Source organism: Dipodomys spectabilis, unplaced genomic scaffold, assembly GCF_019054845.1.
Source record: "Dipodomys spectabilis isolate Male_0828 unplaced genomic scaffold, ASM1905484v1 ptg000018l, whole genome shotgun sequence".
Classification (NCBI taxonomy): domain Eukaryota; kingdom Metazoa; phylum Chordata; class Mammalia; order Rodentia; family Heteromyidae; genus Dipodomys; species Dipodomys spectabilis.
The window spans coordinates 4,981,498-4,999,880 of NW_024870695.1; the positions used below are offsets into that span (position 1 = coordinate 4,981,498).

Below are 18,383 nucleotides of genomic sequence, written 5' to 3' on the forward strand. Positions count from 1 at the left end.
GGCCCAGAGTTCAGGCCCCCACCACCAGACCCCCCCCCCAAAAAAAAACGAAGAAAAAAAAAACATCAACTTCCAGAAGAAATCTCTAACTCGCCTTTTCACATAATTTCTTTATCCATATTTGATTTCTATTTCAACTTCCCAGAAAATAGGCAGATTTTGAGATTTCAAAAAAGAAACAAGTAAACCCCAAACCTACATGCTGAGGATATATTCCCTTGTTCCCCAGAAGCCAATTACACTGAGAGAATGCAGGCAGGATGTCCTCTTTGGAAGCCACCTACACCTTCTGCAAGCATGACTGCCATGACACAGCCCTAGCCACAGTCCTGCCGCTCCTGCCTGTGCCCCTGTTATCTGCACACATATATGTAAAACCACCCATGGAAATGGTTGTGAATTATATACAATTTAATCTGAGGAAACAGTATATCAAAATATTAGCATATGTTAGAAATTAGGTATAGAATAAACAATGCAGAGAGCCCAAGTGTAAAAGTCTCAGAGTTATGAGGCACACACAGCACCACAACACCCAGGATCACCAGTAGTCTCAGTTTCAGCAGGTGGAGGTGGAGGAGGAGGAGGTGATGAGGCTGGTGGTGGTGATGGTGGAATCTCTATGATGGTGTCACTGGGCTCCCTGTGAAAGGAACAGTAGCAGGCTTTCAGTATTGAAGGAAGCAACTAGACTTTTTTCCTTGTCTCCCCCTGTTAGCTAGGAATATTGAATTGCCCCCAGTCATTTACCTTTTTCTCTTCTTATGGGAAATCTCTTCCTCGTCAGAAGAGTCCCTGTCATGTAGCTTGTTGGCCATGTTTTTCTTGCGTGTGGCATTGAGAGGTCTGTACATATCCCTCAGCCAAACTGGCTGCCATAAGGAGAAGAAGCCCTCCTAGAAGAGACAAGGAGATATATTAATTCTATATTGACTTCCCTTTTCTGGGCACAGAACTAAGTCCTTAACTTGCCTGACTTGGAGTTTCTGATGAGCATTTCCTATGCAGAAATCCAAAAAAGCTCCTTGGGGGAAAAAGGAAGCAGACAATGACTCATGCCTATTTGCATGTCTCTCACAATGTACATCTCTGATCTTACTGAGAGAAACCCCTATACTTTGGTTCACAATCACAATGAGCAAAAGCTATCCTAACCTGGGGCTTGAAAACAATTGCATGCATGCAGGCAGAGGTTTCAGGAGCTCCCCAGGTCTGTCCCAAAGGCATCTACAATGCTTCTACGGAGACCTTGGCCTGTAGCATTGGTAGGATTGCTAGCCCCACTTATGCTCTCTGCCAGAAATCCCTGCACATGAACAACTGCTCAACCATTCTGGGCAGAAGCATTTATTCTCTGTAGAGCCTTTCAATTCAATCCTCTTTGGACTTAATCTCCCATGTGTCAGTAGCTGTTCTCTTAGCTGTTTTATTAAAGGCAATCTATCTTTTTTTTTATTGTGATAACTGTACAGAGTAGTTACAATTACATGGAAAGGATACAAGTACATTTCGTATCAAGCATCATTGCCTCCTCTTCGTTTCCCCTTCCTATCCCTTCCCATACTCCCCTCCTCCCCCAACCCGATCCTCCCCTCATGTCCCACCAAAGTTGTAAGGTTCATTTTTCGACATAACAACTTGTACTTCTCATTGTTGCTACGGGTCTACCTGTAACCCTAGTTAAACGATTTCTTTTTTCCCTTCCCCTCCACAAATTAAAGGAATTATATAGAAATATAAAGGAAATATGAAGGAAAGCAGAGAAACACAAATGTTACACAATATCCCTTATATATATAATCTGAAAAGAAAAACCAAATTTACAGAAACAGACAATAGAATATATGTAGTCAGGTGATACAAAGTAGCAGAAATACAGGTTATGCTGTATTTCCAAAGATCTCATATACAACACTAGCATTATAAATAAAGCTGTACAATATATGGAGTTCAAGGTAAATGGATAAATTTTAGCTGTTCTTCCCTCACAGACACAGACACACAAACACACACAAACAAATGATGAATTAGCCAGGTTCTGATAGCTCATACATGTAATCCTAGCTACTCAGCCCAAGCAGGAAAGTACATGAGATTCTTAATTCCAATTAACTACCAAAAAGGTGGAAATGGAGCTGTGTCTCTAGCCTTAAGCAAAAGCACTGGGACAGTGCCCAGGACAGTTACAAAAAGGGTTGCAGGCATGGCTTAAATGGTAAAGTACCTACTTAGCAAACCCAAGCACCTAAATTCAATATTCTACTAGTAAAGGGAAAATTAAAAACAAATTATTGATTAACTTTTTGTGTGTGTCAGTCCTGGAGCTTGAACCAAGGGTCTGCTGGGATGCTTCTCTGAGTTTTTTTGCTCAAAGTTACTTGTTGAGCCACAACTCCACTTTTAGCTTTGTGGTGGTTAATTGTAGATAATGAGTCTCAAAGCCTAGCAACTTTTTTTGTTTCTATTTCCTGGAGCTTATTTCCATAAATATATTTTATATGATCAGAAGCATACTGGCATTGAACCTTTGTGTTCCTCCCCTAAGAATAACCTCCTTTGATCTCACTGTGTATGAATGTGTAGAGTACAGTATAGTTTATCATGTCCCAGAGTACTTTAGAGCCAGCTTCTGCATATAAGAGAAAACATGTGCCATTTTGAGCTTGGCTTACCTCACTTAAGATGATTTGTTCTAAATCCATCATCCATGGCTGTGTAAAATTCCATTGTGTATAGATTCCACATTTTTAAAAAAATCTATTTACCTACTGTAGGACACCTGGGGTGTTTACACAACTTGGCCATTGTGAATAGTCAGATCAGAGTCTCAAAAACTTCCCCTGCCAGGGTTAGACCATGATCTTCAGATCTCAGCCTTGTCAGCCTCCAGTGTTAGGATTATAGGGGTGAAAACCAACTATCTTAAGAGTAAAACAAGTTTAAAATAATGTTTTTTTGGTTGGTTTTGGGGCTTGAACTCTGGGCCTGGGTGCTTTCCCTCAGCTCTTGAGCTCAAGGCAAGCACTCTACCACTTGAGCCTCAGCACCAATTCCTGTTTTCTAGTGGTTTATTAGAGATTAGAGTATCAAGGAGTTTCCTGCCCGGGCTGGCTTTGAACCCTGATCCTCAGATCTCAGCCTCCCAAGTAGCTAGGATTATAGGCGTGAGTCACCGGTGGTGCTAGGCTTAAAATAATTTTTTTTTATTTTTAATTTTTGTCAGTCATGAGGCTTGAACTCTGGGTCTGGGCACTGTCCCTCAGCTTTTTATCTCAAGGCTAGTGCTTTGAGCTCTACTTTGAGCTCCACTACTGGTTTTTGAGTGGTTAATTGGAAATAAGTGTCTTACAGAGACTTTTCTGCCCAGCCTGGCTTTGAACTGCGATCTTCAGATCTTAGCCTCCTGAGTAGTTAGGAATATAGGCAGGAGCCACTGGGCACCGACAGAATATTTACTACCTTTTAAAGATCTTATCATTAGTATCTCCATTATTACAGGTTAGAAGACTAAAGCCTAACTAGTCTAAATTAATGATTTGCAATCCCAGCCATAAAAAAGAATCATGAGAAAAACTATGGACACTAGACAAATGTCTGAGCCTAACTCAAGATTGATTTAATTGTTTTGTGATGAGACTTGGTCACCCCATGGAGTTCTAACATGCAGCAATGGCGGCAGTTCACATAAACTAAGTGATCAAGGCCACAAAGCTGACTAGGAATCAAACCTTAGTCTTCCCAATTTTCCATTCTGTAACATTAATGCTCACTTATGGAAAGAAGTTATACTAACTTGTTATTGAGCTAGTGCTTAGCTCAAGTGATAAGCTGTTTCCTAACAAGAGCAAGGCCCTCAGTTGAGTTACAAGGAAATAAACAGAAAGAAAAGGGAATAGGAAGAAAACAGCATTATTAATTACTGTGATATCTACTCCAAAAGATCAACCAATATAAAGAGTTCAAAACACAACATTATGAACAGCTATTGCTCAGTAGTAAAATATTTAAAATAGTCACACAACATTAGATGGGAACATAAAAGAAATTCCATTACCTGTCAGAACCTGGGTGAAATTCTGAAAGCAAGGAAGGTCGCCTTCGAAGCTGCTGCTGCTGCTGCTGCTGCTGTTGTTGTTGTTGCAAAAGCTGTGACGCCTGACTAACTTCAAGATGAGAAGAACAATAGTCAGGGACTGCAAATTCCTGGTATTAAAATAATCATAAATTAGCTATTAACTAAAAAGTAGGTAGCATCATGAAATTAAACCAACTACTTAAGGAACACTAAATATGGAAATAAATGGTAATAATGATTTCAATTCTTTACTCAGTAAATTCCTCCCCAATAAACCTAAAGAACCAACATTTTAATCACAGTGAAAAATAAGCCAAAACAGTAAAATCAGACTGTCCATTCCAAAATGTTTTTTCTCTGATCACAAACAAAAACATATGTTAGTGTCTCAAGATGGTGAATAAAAGGAGTTAATACAAATAAGCAAATAAACTGACAAGATTAAATTATTGTTGTTGTTGTTGTTGTTATTAAACCTGAGCATCAATAGTTCATGCCTAAATCCTAGATACTTGAGATGCCAAAAATCAAGAGGATCAAAGTTGGAGGTCATCGCAGAGGGAAAGTTCATGAACCCTTTCTCAACTATAACTGGACACAGTGGCATGCCCTATCATCCCACCTAGGACAAGAAACCTAAAATTGAAATTAGATGGACCTAGGTCTACAAGCATGCCAAAGTAGAAAGTTAGACACAATTTCAAAAAAATAAACAGGACCAAAACAAAAGAGGGAGAGATATTTAGATATGTAGATCAGGTAGAGAACACCTACCTGCTTAGTAAGCATGTACCTTTGAGCTCAAAAACCTAGTACTGGAAAAAAATCAAAGTGAAATTTCAAGATCAAGGTCTATTTATTCATCCCTCTAATAGCTTATTAGTCCCAATCTATATTGCTCAAGTAAGTAAAATCTCATTTGTTACTATGTGTTCAACATAAAATCTTAGCATGCATTCAGCGCTTACACAAATTGGTAAGCTATCAGAGTTATAGAAATCATAAAGCTAGACCCATACATATTTATAACTGAAGACATAGAGTCCAGAGAACCAACATATTAGTTAAGAATAATAGTTTTCAGGCTAGGAAGGTGGCTCAGTAGTAGAGCGCTTGTCTTGCATGCATGAGGCCTTGGATTTGATTCCTCAGCACCACATAAGCAGAAAAAAACAGCCGGAAGTGATTCTGTAGCTCAAGTGGTAGAGCGCTAGCCTTGAGCTGAAGGACAGTGCCCAGGCCCAGAGTTCAGGCCCACGACTGGACCAAACCTCTCCCCTCCCCCCCAAAAAAAAGAATAATAGTTTTCCCATCTTACCAAGGTGTTTGGGTTTTTTTTTTTGGGGGGGTCCGGTCGTGGGGCCTGAACTCTGGGCCTGGGCGCTGTCCCTCAGCTCTTCAGCTCAAGGCTAGAGCTCTACCACTTGAGCCACAGCGCCACTTCCGGCTTTTTTCTTTTTGCTTATGTGGTGCTGAGGAATCGAACCTAGGGCCTCGAGCATGCAAGGCAAGCGCTCTACCGCTGAGCCACCTTCCCAGCCCTTGTTTTTGTTTTTTGTCTTTCCTTTTCTTTTTGGTGATGGCACCAGGGCTTAAAAATCAGGACCTTCAACCGGCACCGGTGGCTCAGACCTGCACATCACCTTTACAATAACAATTTTAAAAATTAAAGTAAAAAAAACAGAAAAAAATATAAAAGAAGCAACAATACAGTGTAGCTTCCAGTTCTGATGGCAAAAGAAATGGTTATAAAAGCAAGCAAATAATAAAGAGCAAAAATCGGTGAAACAGAAACCAATGTGAAAATAAAACCAAAGCTAGTTCGTTAAAAAATCTACCATGATACAAATCTATGATTTAAGAAAGAACAAAACAAGCCGGGTGCTGGTGGCTCAGGCCTGTAATCTTAGTTACTCAGGAGGCTGAGATCTGAACATCATGGTTCAAAGCCAGCCAGGGTAGGAAACTCCGTGAGACTCTTATCTCTAATAAACCACTAGAAAACCTTAAGTGGCGCTGTGGCTCAAGTGGTACAGCGCTAATCCTGAGTTGAAGAACTGGGGGATAGCGCCCAAGCCCAGAGTTCAAGCCCCATGACCGACAGAAAAAACAAAAACAAAACAAAAACGAACAAAACACTATCAGTGGGGGGGAGGAGGATTGGGGGGGCTGGTGGGAGAGGCTGGGAAGGGATGGGAAGGGGAAACAAAGGAGGAGGCTACAATGCTTGATAAGAAATGTACTCATTATCTTGCCCATGTAATTGTAACCCCTCTGTACAGTATTTTCACAATAAAAAATAAATAAAAATTAAAAAAAAACACTATCATTGAGGAAAACACCAGATTGGCAAAAACATTGAAAGGCCAAGGGAATATCATGACAATTTATAATCGACTGAAATATTTTATTTTATTTGGTGCGGGTCTTGGGAACTGTCCCTGAGTGTTTTTGCTCAAGACTAGTGCTGTATAATTTGAGCCACAGCTCCACTTCCAGTTCTTTGGTAGTTAATTGGAGATAATTTCCTGCCTCAGCTGGTTTTGAGCCACCATCTTCAGATCGCAACTTCATGAGTAGCTAGGAATATAGGAGTAAGTCATCTGTGCCTGGTTAAATCTAAAATCTTAAGCAACAAAATGTACCCAGCCAGGCTGGGAAGGTGGCTCAGTGGTAGAGTGCTTGCCTTGCATGCATGAGGCCCTAGGTTCGATTCCTCAGCACCACATAAGCAGAAAAAGCTGGAAGTGGCACTGTGGCTCAAGTAGTAGAGCACTAGCCTTGAGCTGAAGAGCTGAGGGACAGTGACTAGGCCCAGAGTTCAGGCCCACAGCCCCCCCCAAAATAAATTAAATAAATAAATAATAAAATTTAAAAAATGTGCCCAGCTGACCGAAGGGGGAAAAACACAGAAACTGAATTACATCTATTTAAAATTACAACTATTTAAAATTTTAAGATAATTTAAATTTTTCCCCAAATTTTCCTGCCCTGCCCAGGCTGGCTTTGAACCATGATCCTCAGACCTCAGCCTCCTGAGTAGCTAGGATTACAGGCATGAGCCACCAGTGCACAGCTCCATAAGACTCTTATCTCCAATAAACCACTAGATAACCAGAAGTGGTGCTGAGGCTCAAGTGGTTGAGTTAGCCTAGCCTTGAGCTGAAGAACTGAGAGACAGCACCCAGGCCCAGAGTTCAAGCCCATGACTAACCAAAAGAAACCACAAATTGTCAATGTTATACAAATTCTACACAATAAAAAGACAGGACTGGGCTGGGAAGATGGCTCAGTGGTAGGGCGCTTGCCTTGCATGCATGAGGCCCTGGGTTCAATTCCTCAGCACCACATAAGCAAAAAGAAAAAAGCTGGGAGTGGCACTGTGGCTCAAGTGGTAGAGCGCTAGCCTTGAGCTGAAGAGCTGAGGGACAGCGCCCAGGCCCAGAGTTCAGGTCCCACGACCGGACCCAAAAAAAAAAAAAAAAAAAAACCATAAAAAAAAACAACAGGACCAAAGCTGTGGCTCAATGGTAGAGCTTTGTCTATCCCTGAGGCTTTCTGTCCAATGTCTAACAACACAAAAAAGGAGAGGAAAGGGAGGGGAGGAAGAGAAAGGGGAGAAGAATTTATGTTTTCCAAACTAACATTAAATCTCTTTAAGATAGTAAAGAGAACTAGGAATGTGGCTTAGTGGTAGAGTGCTTGCCCAGCATGCATGAAGCCCTGGGTTCGATCCCACAGCACTACATAAACAGAAAAAGGCAAAAGTGGTGCTGTGGCTCAAATGGAAGAGTGGTAGCCTTGAGCAAAAAAAAGAACCTCAAGGGCAGTGCCCAGTCCCTGAGTTCAAGCCCCTGTACTGGAAAAAAAAAAAAAAAGAAAAGATAAGAAAAAAAAATTACCTTTGCTAGCTATCACTCAGTCCAAGTTATATGGCCAGTTTAAAACTCAACCAGAACATGGAATGCAAAATATAGGTCTTAACTTAGAAATTCTAAGCAACACTGAGGCTTGGGCTCTGTCCCTTAGATTTTTTTGCTCAAGGCCAGCATTCTACCACTTGAGCCAAAACTTCACTTCAACTTTCTGATAGATAATTGAAAATAAAAGTCTCAGGGACTTTCCTGACAGGGCTGTCTTCAAATCTTGGTCCTCTGGATTGCAGCCTCCAGAGTAACTAGAATTATAGGCATGAGCTACCAGCACCCTGCTTAACTTTAATTTCTTCTTTTCTATCAATTACTGTACTCCCACCCCCCCCCCAAAAAAAACAACAGAAACATGCTCAATCTCTAAAATCTATCAAAAAAAACAATAAAAAGAAGATAATTATTCCAAACTTTGATTCCCAATCTTTCATAATGAAGAAAAAAGTACATAAAGAAAAAAGTACATTTGATTTCTGACAAATGAACATTAAATAGAAAGATAAAATACAAAACATGTATGCATTTTGCTCCTTACCTGCTGGTGGCGGGTACTAGGAAAGGTGTACTGAACAGAATGGGGAGGATAACGGCTTTGTTCTGTACTGAATGCTCCTTGGTTGGGAGGATATCCTGAACTTGACATTATCAGTAAAGAAGTCCTCACTGGGCTGTGAGATCAAGTCCAACAACCAATCCTGTTTCTAGGAAACCACCTAAATAGGATGAAGAAAAAACAATTAGTAAGAACTAAAATAAAATCAAATGGTCTTCTAGTAACATAACTATATCCATAAATAAAACTACAATCACTAGTAAAAGCCTCTCTACGTTATTTGCTTAATAAAAGTAACTAAGATTTGGTAAACTAATGGGTCTTAACCTTTACATTTAGAAAAAAGTTCTTTAATATATGGCTAATAATATAATGCATAAAGTAAAACTACTCAGGAGGCAAAGTCAGGAGAATCTTGGTTCAAGAACACCAGGCAAAAACGGTGAGAATCTCATTGCAACCAATAAGCCAGACATAGAGACAAACATCTGCAATCCCAATTAGGTAAATGACCATATAAAGGAAGATCCTGATCTAAGGTCTGCCTCCAAGAAAAAAAAATCCAAAACTCTTTGTCTGAAAACCTAAAGAGGAAAAAAAATGGTAGAAGACTCATCTAGCAAGCTCAAGGTACTGAGTGAATAAAATAAATTTTAAAAAGATTTACACTCTTGGACAGGAGTTGGCTCAGTGGTAGAATGCTTGCCTTGCGTGCATGAGGCCCTGGGTTCGATTCCTCAGTACCACTTAAGCAGAAAAAGCCGGAAGTGGCGCTTATGGCTCAAGTGGTAGAGCACTAGCCTTGAGCTGAAGAGCTGAGGGACAGTGCCCAGGCCCAGAGTTAAGGCCCCATGACCGACAAAAAAAAAAAAAAAAATTTACGTTCTAGCCAGGATATAGCTCATTGCCAAAGGGCTTGCCTAGCAAGTGCAACATCCTGGATTTAATCCCAGTGCCAAAAAAGAAAATACCAAGGGAAAAAAAAAGGCGAGGGTGGAGATACAGTTAGCAGAGCACTGGTGTCCCTGCTTATAATCCTAATTACTTGGACAGGGGGTGGGGTGGCTAAGATCTGAGGATCCAGTTTGAAGCCAGCCTGGGCAGGAAAGTCTGAGCAAGTCACATCCCCAATTAACCACCAGAAAATCAGAAGTGGCACTGTCACACAAGGTGGTAGAGTGCTAGCCTTGAGCAAAAGAGCTCAGAGACAGTGCCTGGGCCCTGAGTTCAAGTCCCACAACTGGCCAAAAAACAAAAAATAAACCTGAAACTACTATGATAAACTATTAAATTAAACTATTAAACAGATGAGTAGGGAGCCATACCTACCAGAGCTCTCTACAAATTTCTATGGGAAATAGTACATAAAAAATTAATAGCGGAGGCTGAGAAGGTGGCTCAGTGGTAGAGTGCTTGCCTTGCATGCATGAGGCCTTGGGTTCTATTCCTCAGCACCACATAAACAAAAAGAAAAAAGCCAGAGGTGGCGCTGTGACTCAAGTGGTAGAGCACTAGCCTTCAGCTGAAGAGCTGAGGGACAGTGCCCAGGCCCAGAGTTCAGGCCCCACGACTGGACCAAAATAATATAAAATAAAATAAATAAAAATAAAAAATTAATAGCACTTGGGTTTGTTGGTTGTTTAATTCAGTTTGGTTTTTTGGTGGGTTTTTGTTGTTATTGTTGTTGCTGTTGTTGTTTTGTACTCAGGCTGGAACTCAGTTACTCAAATTCTCATTGGGCTTTTTCTGAACACAGCTGGTATTCATTCATTTTTTTGGGAGGGGTGCTGGTCCTGAGTACTGAACTCAGGGTCTGGGCACTGTCCCTGAGCTTCTTTAGTTCAAAGATAGTGCTCTACCACTTAAGCCACAGCTCCACTTCTGACTTTTTTGTGCTTAATTGGAGATAAAAGTCTCTTGGACTTTACTTCCACAGCTGGCTTAGAACTGTGATCCTCAGATCTTAGCCTCCTGAGTAGCTAGGATTACAGACAAGATCCACCAGTGCCAGGGGACTTATCCACAATTCTTAACTAATTTGTCTTTTCCTGTGCTATGTCGTTTTTGAAATTATGATAGCATTTATATCCAGTAGGGCAAGTTTCTCTTTACTCCTCTGTTGCTTCTACTTTCAAAATCTTCACATTTTATATGTAATACATTTCCTCTTTTACATGACTATCAGAGTCCCTTTGTCAAGCCCCATTAAAAACACTACAAGAAGCTGGGCACTGGGCTGGGAAGGTGGCTCAGTGGTAGAGTGCTTGCCTTGCATGTGTGAGGCCCTGGGTTCGATTCCTCAGCATCACATAAGCAAAAAGAAAAAAGCTGGAAGTGGCGCTGTGGCTCAAGTGGTAGAGCGCTAGCCTTGAGCTGAAGAGCTGAGGGACAGCGCCCAAGCCCAGAGTTCAGGCCTCACGACCGGACCCCCCCCCCCAAAAAAAAAGAAGCTGGGCGCCGGTGGCTCGTGCCTGTAATCCTACTCAGGAGGCTGAGATCTGAGAATCATGGTTCAAAGCCAGCCCGGGCAGAAAAGTCCATGAGACTCTGATCTCCAATAAACTACTAGAAAACCAGAGGTGGCATTGTGGCTTAAGAGGTAGAGTGCTCGCCTTGAGCTGAAGAGTGCAGGGACAAGGCCTAGGCCCAGAATTCAAGCCCCATGACCAACCAAAACAAAAACAAAAACAAAAAACAAAACAGTACAAGATAACACTTAAATATTAATTTATAGACTGACCAAAATGAAAACAGATACCTTGCAGAGTGCTGGTAGCTGACACCTTTACTCCTAGCTACTCAGGAGGCTGAGAGCTGAGGATCTCAGTTCAAAGCCAGCTAGAGCAGAAAATTCCATGAGACTCTTACTTCCAAGAAACTGGAAGTGGAGCTATGGCTCAAAACAGTAGAGTACTAACCTTGAGTAAAACAGCTGAAGGATCATAGACAGTGCCTAAGCCCTGAGTTCAAGCCCTGTGGCTGACAGAAGCAAACAACAATAACAAAAAACACTACCAAGTATTCACATTCTAAAACATAATTGTATATTTTTGTTCTAAAGTGGCAATAATTTGTGCTGTAACTAAGACAGCAATATTTTATTTATAGGATAGAGAATGCTAAATACGATGAAAAATAAAGTATAGAATCTATATATATAAATCTTAATTACATTATAAAAACGTATAATTCCCATAACAAAGCCTTTCTATCCATACATATTTTAGAATTCATATACAGTTAGGATAAAAGAGCAAAATCAAAAGAAAACAAAATTCAATATGCCAATTAGACCCAATTTCCTATTTTAATCAAATTATTTACCCAATTAGGTTTAGTTTCGTTTTGTCAATCGTGGGGCTTGAACTCTGGGCTTGGGCACTGTCCCTGCTCTCTTCAGCTCAAGGCCAGTGCTCTACCACTTAAGCCACAGCACCACTTCCAGTTTGCTAATGGTTTATTGGAGATAAGAGTCTCACAGACTTTCCTGCCTGGGCAGGCTTTGAACTATGATCCTCAGATCTCAGCCTCCTGAGTAGCTAGGATTACAGGCGGAGCCACTAGCACCTGGCCCCAATTAGGTTTATAAAAACAAAATTTTTAACAATGCTCAACAGGAAATGTACCCATTACCTTTCTCATATAACTGTAACCTCTCTGTACAGCATTTTTACAATAAAAAAAATACAATAAAAAATCCCAACAACATAAAAAGAATTTTAGAAAAGTGGTATGGCTCAGAAAAATAACTTCAATTTTGTGTGTTACTAGGTAATAGGCGAGATAATAGGCATATCACAGCCGGGCGCTGGTGGCTCACGCCTGTAATCCGAGCTATTCAAAAGGTTGAGATCTGAGGATCGAGGTTCAAAGCCAGCCCGGGCAGGAAATTCCATGAAACTCTTATCTCCAATAAACAACGGGAAATCTGGAAGTGGCACTATGGCTCAAGTGGTAGAGCACTAGCCTTGAGCTTAAGAGCTGAGGGACAGCACTCAGGCCCAGAATTCAATCCCTACAACTGAAAAAAAAAAAAAAAAAGGCATATCACGTTTTTTCACTCCTGCTGTAGAAGTTATCGACAAGGACTAGCTCTGCCTGTCAGCTCAAAGCATGGGAAGTCAGCAAATGTGAGGTCACGCAGACAATACTGATTAGATAAGTAATCTGAACAAAAGATAGATTCACTAATTCCTCTAGAGTTAGCTGGCAGTGGCAAAAATTTAAGAAGCTAATTTTTTTTCAGCGATGCTCTGCAGCTCTCTGGGCAAGTGAATTACACTGAAGGCTAAAATATTTAGAGGGATGATACATATTCAAGCCACCTGGGGTTGTTCCAGGTAAAAGGCTTTTGAAAAGCCAATGTGGAGGTTTTGTTGATTGCGGGGGTAGGGGCGCAGGGTGTTTCGAAATGTATTATTTGTATGACTTAAAGAGGTTTGGGGTGTTTTTGGTTTTGTTGGGTTTGGGTTGTTTTTTGTTTGTTTTGCCAGTCCTGGGCACTGTCCCTGAACTTCTTTTGCTCAAGGCTAGCATTCTACCACTTGAGCCACAGTGCCACTTCCAGCTTTTTCTGAGGAATTGAACCCAGGGCTTCATGCCTGCTAGGCAAGCACTCTATCACTAAGCCACATTCCCAGCCCCTTTTTTAAAGAGTTTTTTTTTTTTTTTGGTCTGGGGTACTGAAAGTGGCTCAAGGAACACAGTGCAGCTGTGAGTGGAAAACAAGCCAAAAAGCTTAGCAGAAGTGTAAAGCACTGAATTCAAGTGCCAGTACCAGCACCAAAAACAAATAAATAGAGCCGGGCACCAGTGGCTCACACCTGTATTCCTAGCTAATCAGGAGGCTGAGATCTGAGGATCACGGTTCAAAGCCAGCCCGGGCAGGAAAGTCCGTGAGACTCTTGTCGCCAATAAACCACCAGAAAACCAGAAGTGGCGCTCTGGCTCAAGCAGTAGAGCGCTGGCCTTGAGCTGAAGAGCGCAGGGACAGCGCCCAAACCCAGAGTTTAAGCCCTATCACCCACAAAAATAAATAAATAAATAAGGAAGTGTCCATGGCTCTTGTCTATAATCCTGACTACACAGCTTATACCTTCTAATCTTAAAAAAAAATAAAACAAAACAAAACAAAAACCTAGCAAATTGAAAGGAATATTTTAAATGCTTTAATAATTCATTTATTTATAAATGTATTTTTCTTCATAACATGGCTAAATTTTCTACTTTTTTGGGGGGAGGGGGAGTCCAGTCATGGGGCCTGAACTCTGGACCTGAGCGCTGTCCCTCAGCTCTTCAGCTCAAGGTTAGTGCTCTACCACTTGGGCTACAGCACCAGTTCCGGCTTTTTTCTTTCTTTTTGCTTTATGTGGTGCTGAGGAATTGAACCCAGGGCCTCAGGCATGCAAGGCAAGCGCTCTACCACTGAGCCATCTTCCCAGCCCCCTCTATTTTTGAATTTCCAAAACCAATACAATATTAAGTTGCTACATATAAGCAATCTACATTTACAACAATCATATTAACTCTACCTGCTAAGCTCTTTTTATGTACTCAACAAGTTATCTACTATTTGTGAATGTAGCTTAGTGTTCTGAGAACAGAAAAATAGGGAAGAAATTAAAAAGAACTGAGATACACATATGCCTACAAGAACTTGTGGAGTCTAAATGGACATGCACCTAATTATGATGTGATTATAGAGCAAAAGCGAAGCATCAAGAATTTCCAGGGTGGGGGGGACGGCTGGGAAGGTGGCTCAGTGGTAGGGCGCTTGCCTTGCATGTATGAGGCCCTGGGTTCAATTCCTCAGCAAAACATAAGAAAAAAGAAAAAAGCAGGAAGTGGCGCTGTGGATCAAGCGGTAGAGCGCTAGCCTTGAGCTGAAGAGCTGAGGGACAGTGTCCAGGCCCAGAGTTCAGGCCCCATGAACGGACCCCCCAAAAAAAGAAAAAAAAAAGAATTTGCAGAGGGGAAAGTGGTGCTGTGGCTCAAGTGGTAGAGAGCTCGCCTTGAGTTGAAGAGCTGAGGGATAATGCCCAGGCCTAGAGTTCAAGCCCCACAAACAACAACAAATTAAAACAAAAAATATATACAGCCAAGTGTGGTGGCTCACAGCTGTAATCCTACTCAGGAGGCTGAGATCTGATGATCAGGGTGCAAAGCCAGCCCAGTGGGAAAGACTATGAGACTTTATCTCCAATAAACTACTCAGAAAACCGAAAGTGGTGCTGTGGCTCAAATGGTAGAGTGCTTGCCTTGAGCTGAAGATCTAAGAGACAGAGCTCAGGCCCAGAGTTCAGGCCCCACAACTGACAAAAAAAAAAAAAAAAAGAAAGAAAGAAAGAAAAGAAAAAAAGAAAAAGAAAAATGATTCAAAGCCAACCTAGGCACTTTGTGAGGCCTCTTATCTCCAACTAATCTCCAGAAAACCAAAAGTGGAGTATGGCTCAAAGTGGCAGAGCACTAGCCTTGAGCAAAGGAGCTCAGGGACCTAGGCTGAGTTTAAGCCTCACAACCAAAATAACAACAATAATAATAATAATGATGGTAGAGCCAGGTTTTGGTGGCTCATACCTGTAATCCTAGTAATAAGAAAAAACTTTTAAATACAACATAAAATACCTAAGTGGGGTAAACAAATGACAGATTTTAGTATTTAGATGAAGACTATGATTTTAAAAACGTACACCCTTTCCATTAAAATTAATTTTACAGTATGAGTACCTCATTATACAGGGCAGGGATGTAGCTCAGTGGTAGAGTGCTTGTATAGCATCTAAGAAGCCCTGGATTTAATCGCTGGGCATGCTGAGGAGTACTACTAAGATTATAAATGAGCTTGTCAACATAGCATCAAGCCAGGCAGAGTGGCACACAACTGTGTGCTAAGGCAGGGAGGGGAGGAATCCAAAGTTCAAGGCTAGCCTTGGTACACAGACAAACCTTGTTTTAGAAAAATAAAGACAAATACATGTGTGTGTGTGTAAATCTGTGGTATTTATCTAAGTTTTCATAATGAAGCTACTCATATTTAAAAACAAAAACAAAAAACTCCAGACAAGTATGATGGCACATCTGTAATCCCATCACTGAGCAGGCTGAGCAAGGAGAATCACAAGTTCAAGCCAGACTAAACTACAGAAAGACCCAGTTTCAAAAATTATTTTTTAAATTTTTTTTATTTTTTGGGTCCAGTCATGGGGCCTGAACTCTGGGCCTGAGCGCTGTCCCTCAGCTCTTCAGCTCAAGACTAGTGCTCTACCACTTGAGCCACAGCGCCACTTCTGGCTTTTTTCTTTTTGCTTATGTGGTGCTGAGGAATCGAACCCAGGGCCTCAGGCATGCAAGGCAAGCGCTCTACCACTGAGCCAATTTCCCAGCCCTCAAAAATTATTAAAAAAAAAACAAAAAACAAAAAACCCCAGCCAAGCACCAGTGGCTCACACCTGTAATCCTAGCTACACAGGCGTCTGAGACCTGAGGATCACCGTTCAAAGCCAGCCCAGGCAAGGAAAGTCCATGAGACTCTTATCTCCAATAAACCACCAGAAGTGGCGCTGTGGCTCAAGAGGTAGAGTGCTAGCCTTGAGCAGAAGAGCTGAGGGACAAGTGCCCAAGCCCAGAGTTCAAGCCCCACGACCCGACTGACCCACCGACACACACACACACACACACACACACACACACACACACACAATTTAGAAGGCAGGCTAGGTGAAACAAGCAATAACTAACATAAAAAACACTTTAATCTATTTGAGTCTCAGAGGTTTCTGACTAGAATAATAAAAATAAATTCCCATTACTATAATTCTCAAATTCCACGAAGTGTCACGAGGAAGAGTTAACATCAGTTATTTTTGCATAAGAAGATAATCATCAAAGTAGACTAAAAAGTAAGCAAACTAATTCCCAGTGATCAGCCTGTCACTGATGTAAATCAGTATCATTTTTTCAAACTAGATTTTCATTACAGAAATTTAATTTTATGGGGTATTTTAAATTCAGTACTTAAGTTGGATATCAAAGTAGTCACTGATTCTCCATCCACTCTATCAATCACCACACAGAATCATCTCATGGATAAGGAACACTAAGCTGGATATCAAAGCCTGATTTTTACTACTGCCCAACAGCAACAACTTAGGCAAACCTTCAGTTTATTCAAGTATAAAACAAGATAGATCTCTGTAATTACATACTCTAGAATTTTACAAATTAACATTTTGTATAAACAAAATCAATTTGTTTCTGAGATCACTGCTCAGTAAAAATAAAGCAGCACACATGGGGAATTGAAATTAAATAGAAATACTCAATGTTTTGTTAAGATCACTGATTTTCAAATGCAAAGGAGAGAGGGAAACAACAGCTTGTATAAGAAGATTATCCAAGTAGTATGCTGACTACACAAGCTCCCGGGACAGCAAAAATTATGAAAGAGCAGAATAAATGTTCAAAGAAAATAGCTACCACAGAAATACCAAAATAAAAAACAGATGCTCTCTCACGCAATTATTGCTGTTACAGAAGCTTTTCAACATGCCTAAGAACCCATAAGAAGTCCTCATAGAAAAGTTTTTTTTTTTTGTTTTTTGTTTTTGCCGGTCCTGGGGTTTGAACTCAGAGCCTAGGCACTATCCCCAAGTCTCTTTTTTTTCTTTAATTGTGAAAATACTGTACAAAGGGGTTACAATTTACATGGGCAAGATATTGAGTACATTTCTTATCAAGCATTGTAGCCTCCTCCTTTGTTTCCCCTCCCCATCCCTTCCCATCTTCCCCTGTCCCACCCCCACCCCCCACCCCAGTCTCTTTTGTGCTTAAGGCTAGCCTCTACCAGTGTGCCACAGATCCACTTGAGGCTTTTTTGTCATTTATTGGAGATAAGAGTCTCACAGGGACTTTTCTGCCTGGGCTGGCTTTAAACCACAATCCTCAGATCTCAGCCTCCTAAGTAGCTAGGATTATAGGCATGAGCCACTGTTTTTTCCCCCCTTCTAATTCTGGGGCTTGAACTCAGAGCCTGGGCACTGTCCCTGAGCTTCTTTTGCTCAAGGCTAGCACTCTACTACTTGAGCCACAACCCACTTCTGGCTTTTTCTGTTTATGTGGTACTGAGGAATTGAACCCAGGGCTTCATACCTGCTAGGCAAGCACTCTACCAGTAAGCCACATTCCCAGCCCAAGAAATGCCTTCTTAAACATCAAAATTACCTTTTTGTACCTTCAAACCTGAAAAAACAAACAAACAAAAATATCAGGTAAAGACTGGGTTATTTTTGCCTATAATATACCTTCTAGACCATAATTTAAACCTTTATAGCATTTAATAATATGCCCTAAACATTAAATTTAGTAATATGACATAAAAGTCAACACACATTGAATAAACAAATGAATGAGGGAAAAATATATGAACCTCTGCACATAATTCAGATCACTCATTACTACTTGCTGTGTACCATATTCTAGTAAAATCCAGTGAGTAAAATAAACACATAGGCAAGGGCAGGTACTGTATACCAGCCTATAGATCTAGCTACTTGTAAGCTGAGATATGGGGAACATGTGAAGAGGATACCCTGGGCAACATATTGAGAGTCCATCTCAAAATAATTAAATAAAAAAGAACAGATGGGAGTACTTACATATGAGAGACCCATCATTTCCAGTAAAACTTTGGAATAAAAACTAAGACCACAGGGGCTGGGAAGTTGGCTCAGTGGTAGAGCGCTCGCCTTGCATGCTTAAGGCCCTGGGTTCGATTCCTCAGCACCACATAAGCAGAAAAAAAAAAGCCGGAAGTGGCACTGTGGCTCAA

The 18,383-nt window shown here is 41.0% G+C and overlaps 1 protein-coding gene across 1 annotated transcript; it reads right to left on the bottom strand.

Annotated features, from left to right (window-relative positions):
* Nucleotides 1-472: 472 nt before the first annotated feature.
* Nucleotides 473-8,691, bottom strand: LOC122103300 (nuclear receptor corepressor 1-like). Its single transcript, XM_042673844.1, has 4 exons — nt 8,540-8,691; nt 4,055-4,203; nt 751-896; nt 473-643 (listed from the first exon to the last, which is right to left on the bottom strand). Exons 1-3 carry the CDS (start codon nt 8,645-8,647, stop codon nt 860-862), a joined length of 294 nt encoding a protein of 97 aa, XP_042529778.1. The 5' UTR covers nt 8,648-8,691; the 3' UTR covers nt 473-643; nt 751-859.
* Between the last annotated feature and the right edge of the window lie 9,692 nt (nt 8,692-18,383).

Coding starts and splice junctions, on each gene's coding strand:
- LOC122103300 (XM_042673844.1), bottom strand. CDS start 8,647: ATGTCAAGTTCAGGATATCCTCCCAACCAAGGAGCATTCAGTACAGAA. Junction 4,204..8,539: donor CTAGTACCCGCCACCAGCAG/GTAAGGAGCAAA, acceptor TTTTAATACCAG/GAATTTGCAGTCCCTGACTA. Junction 897..4,054: donor TTTCACCCAGGTTCTGACAG/GTAATGGAATTT, acceptor TGTCTCTTCTAG/GAGGGCTTCTTCTCCTTATG.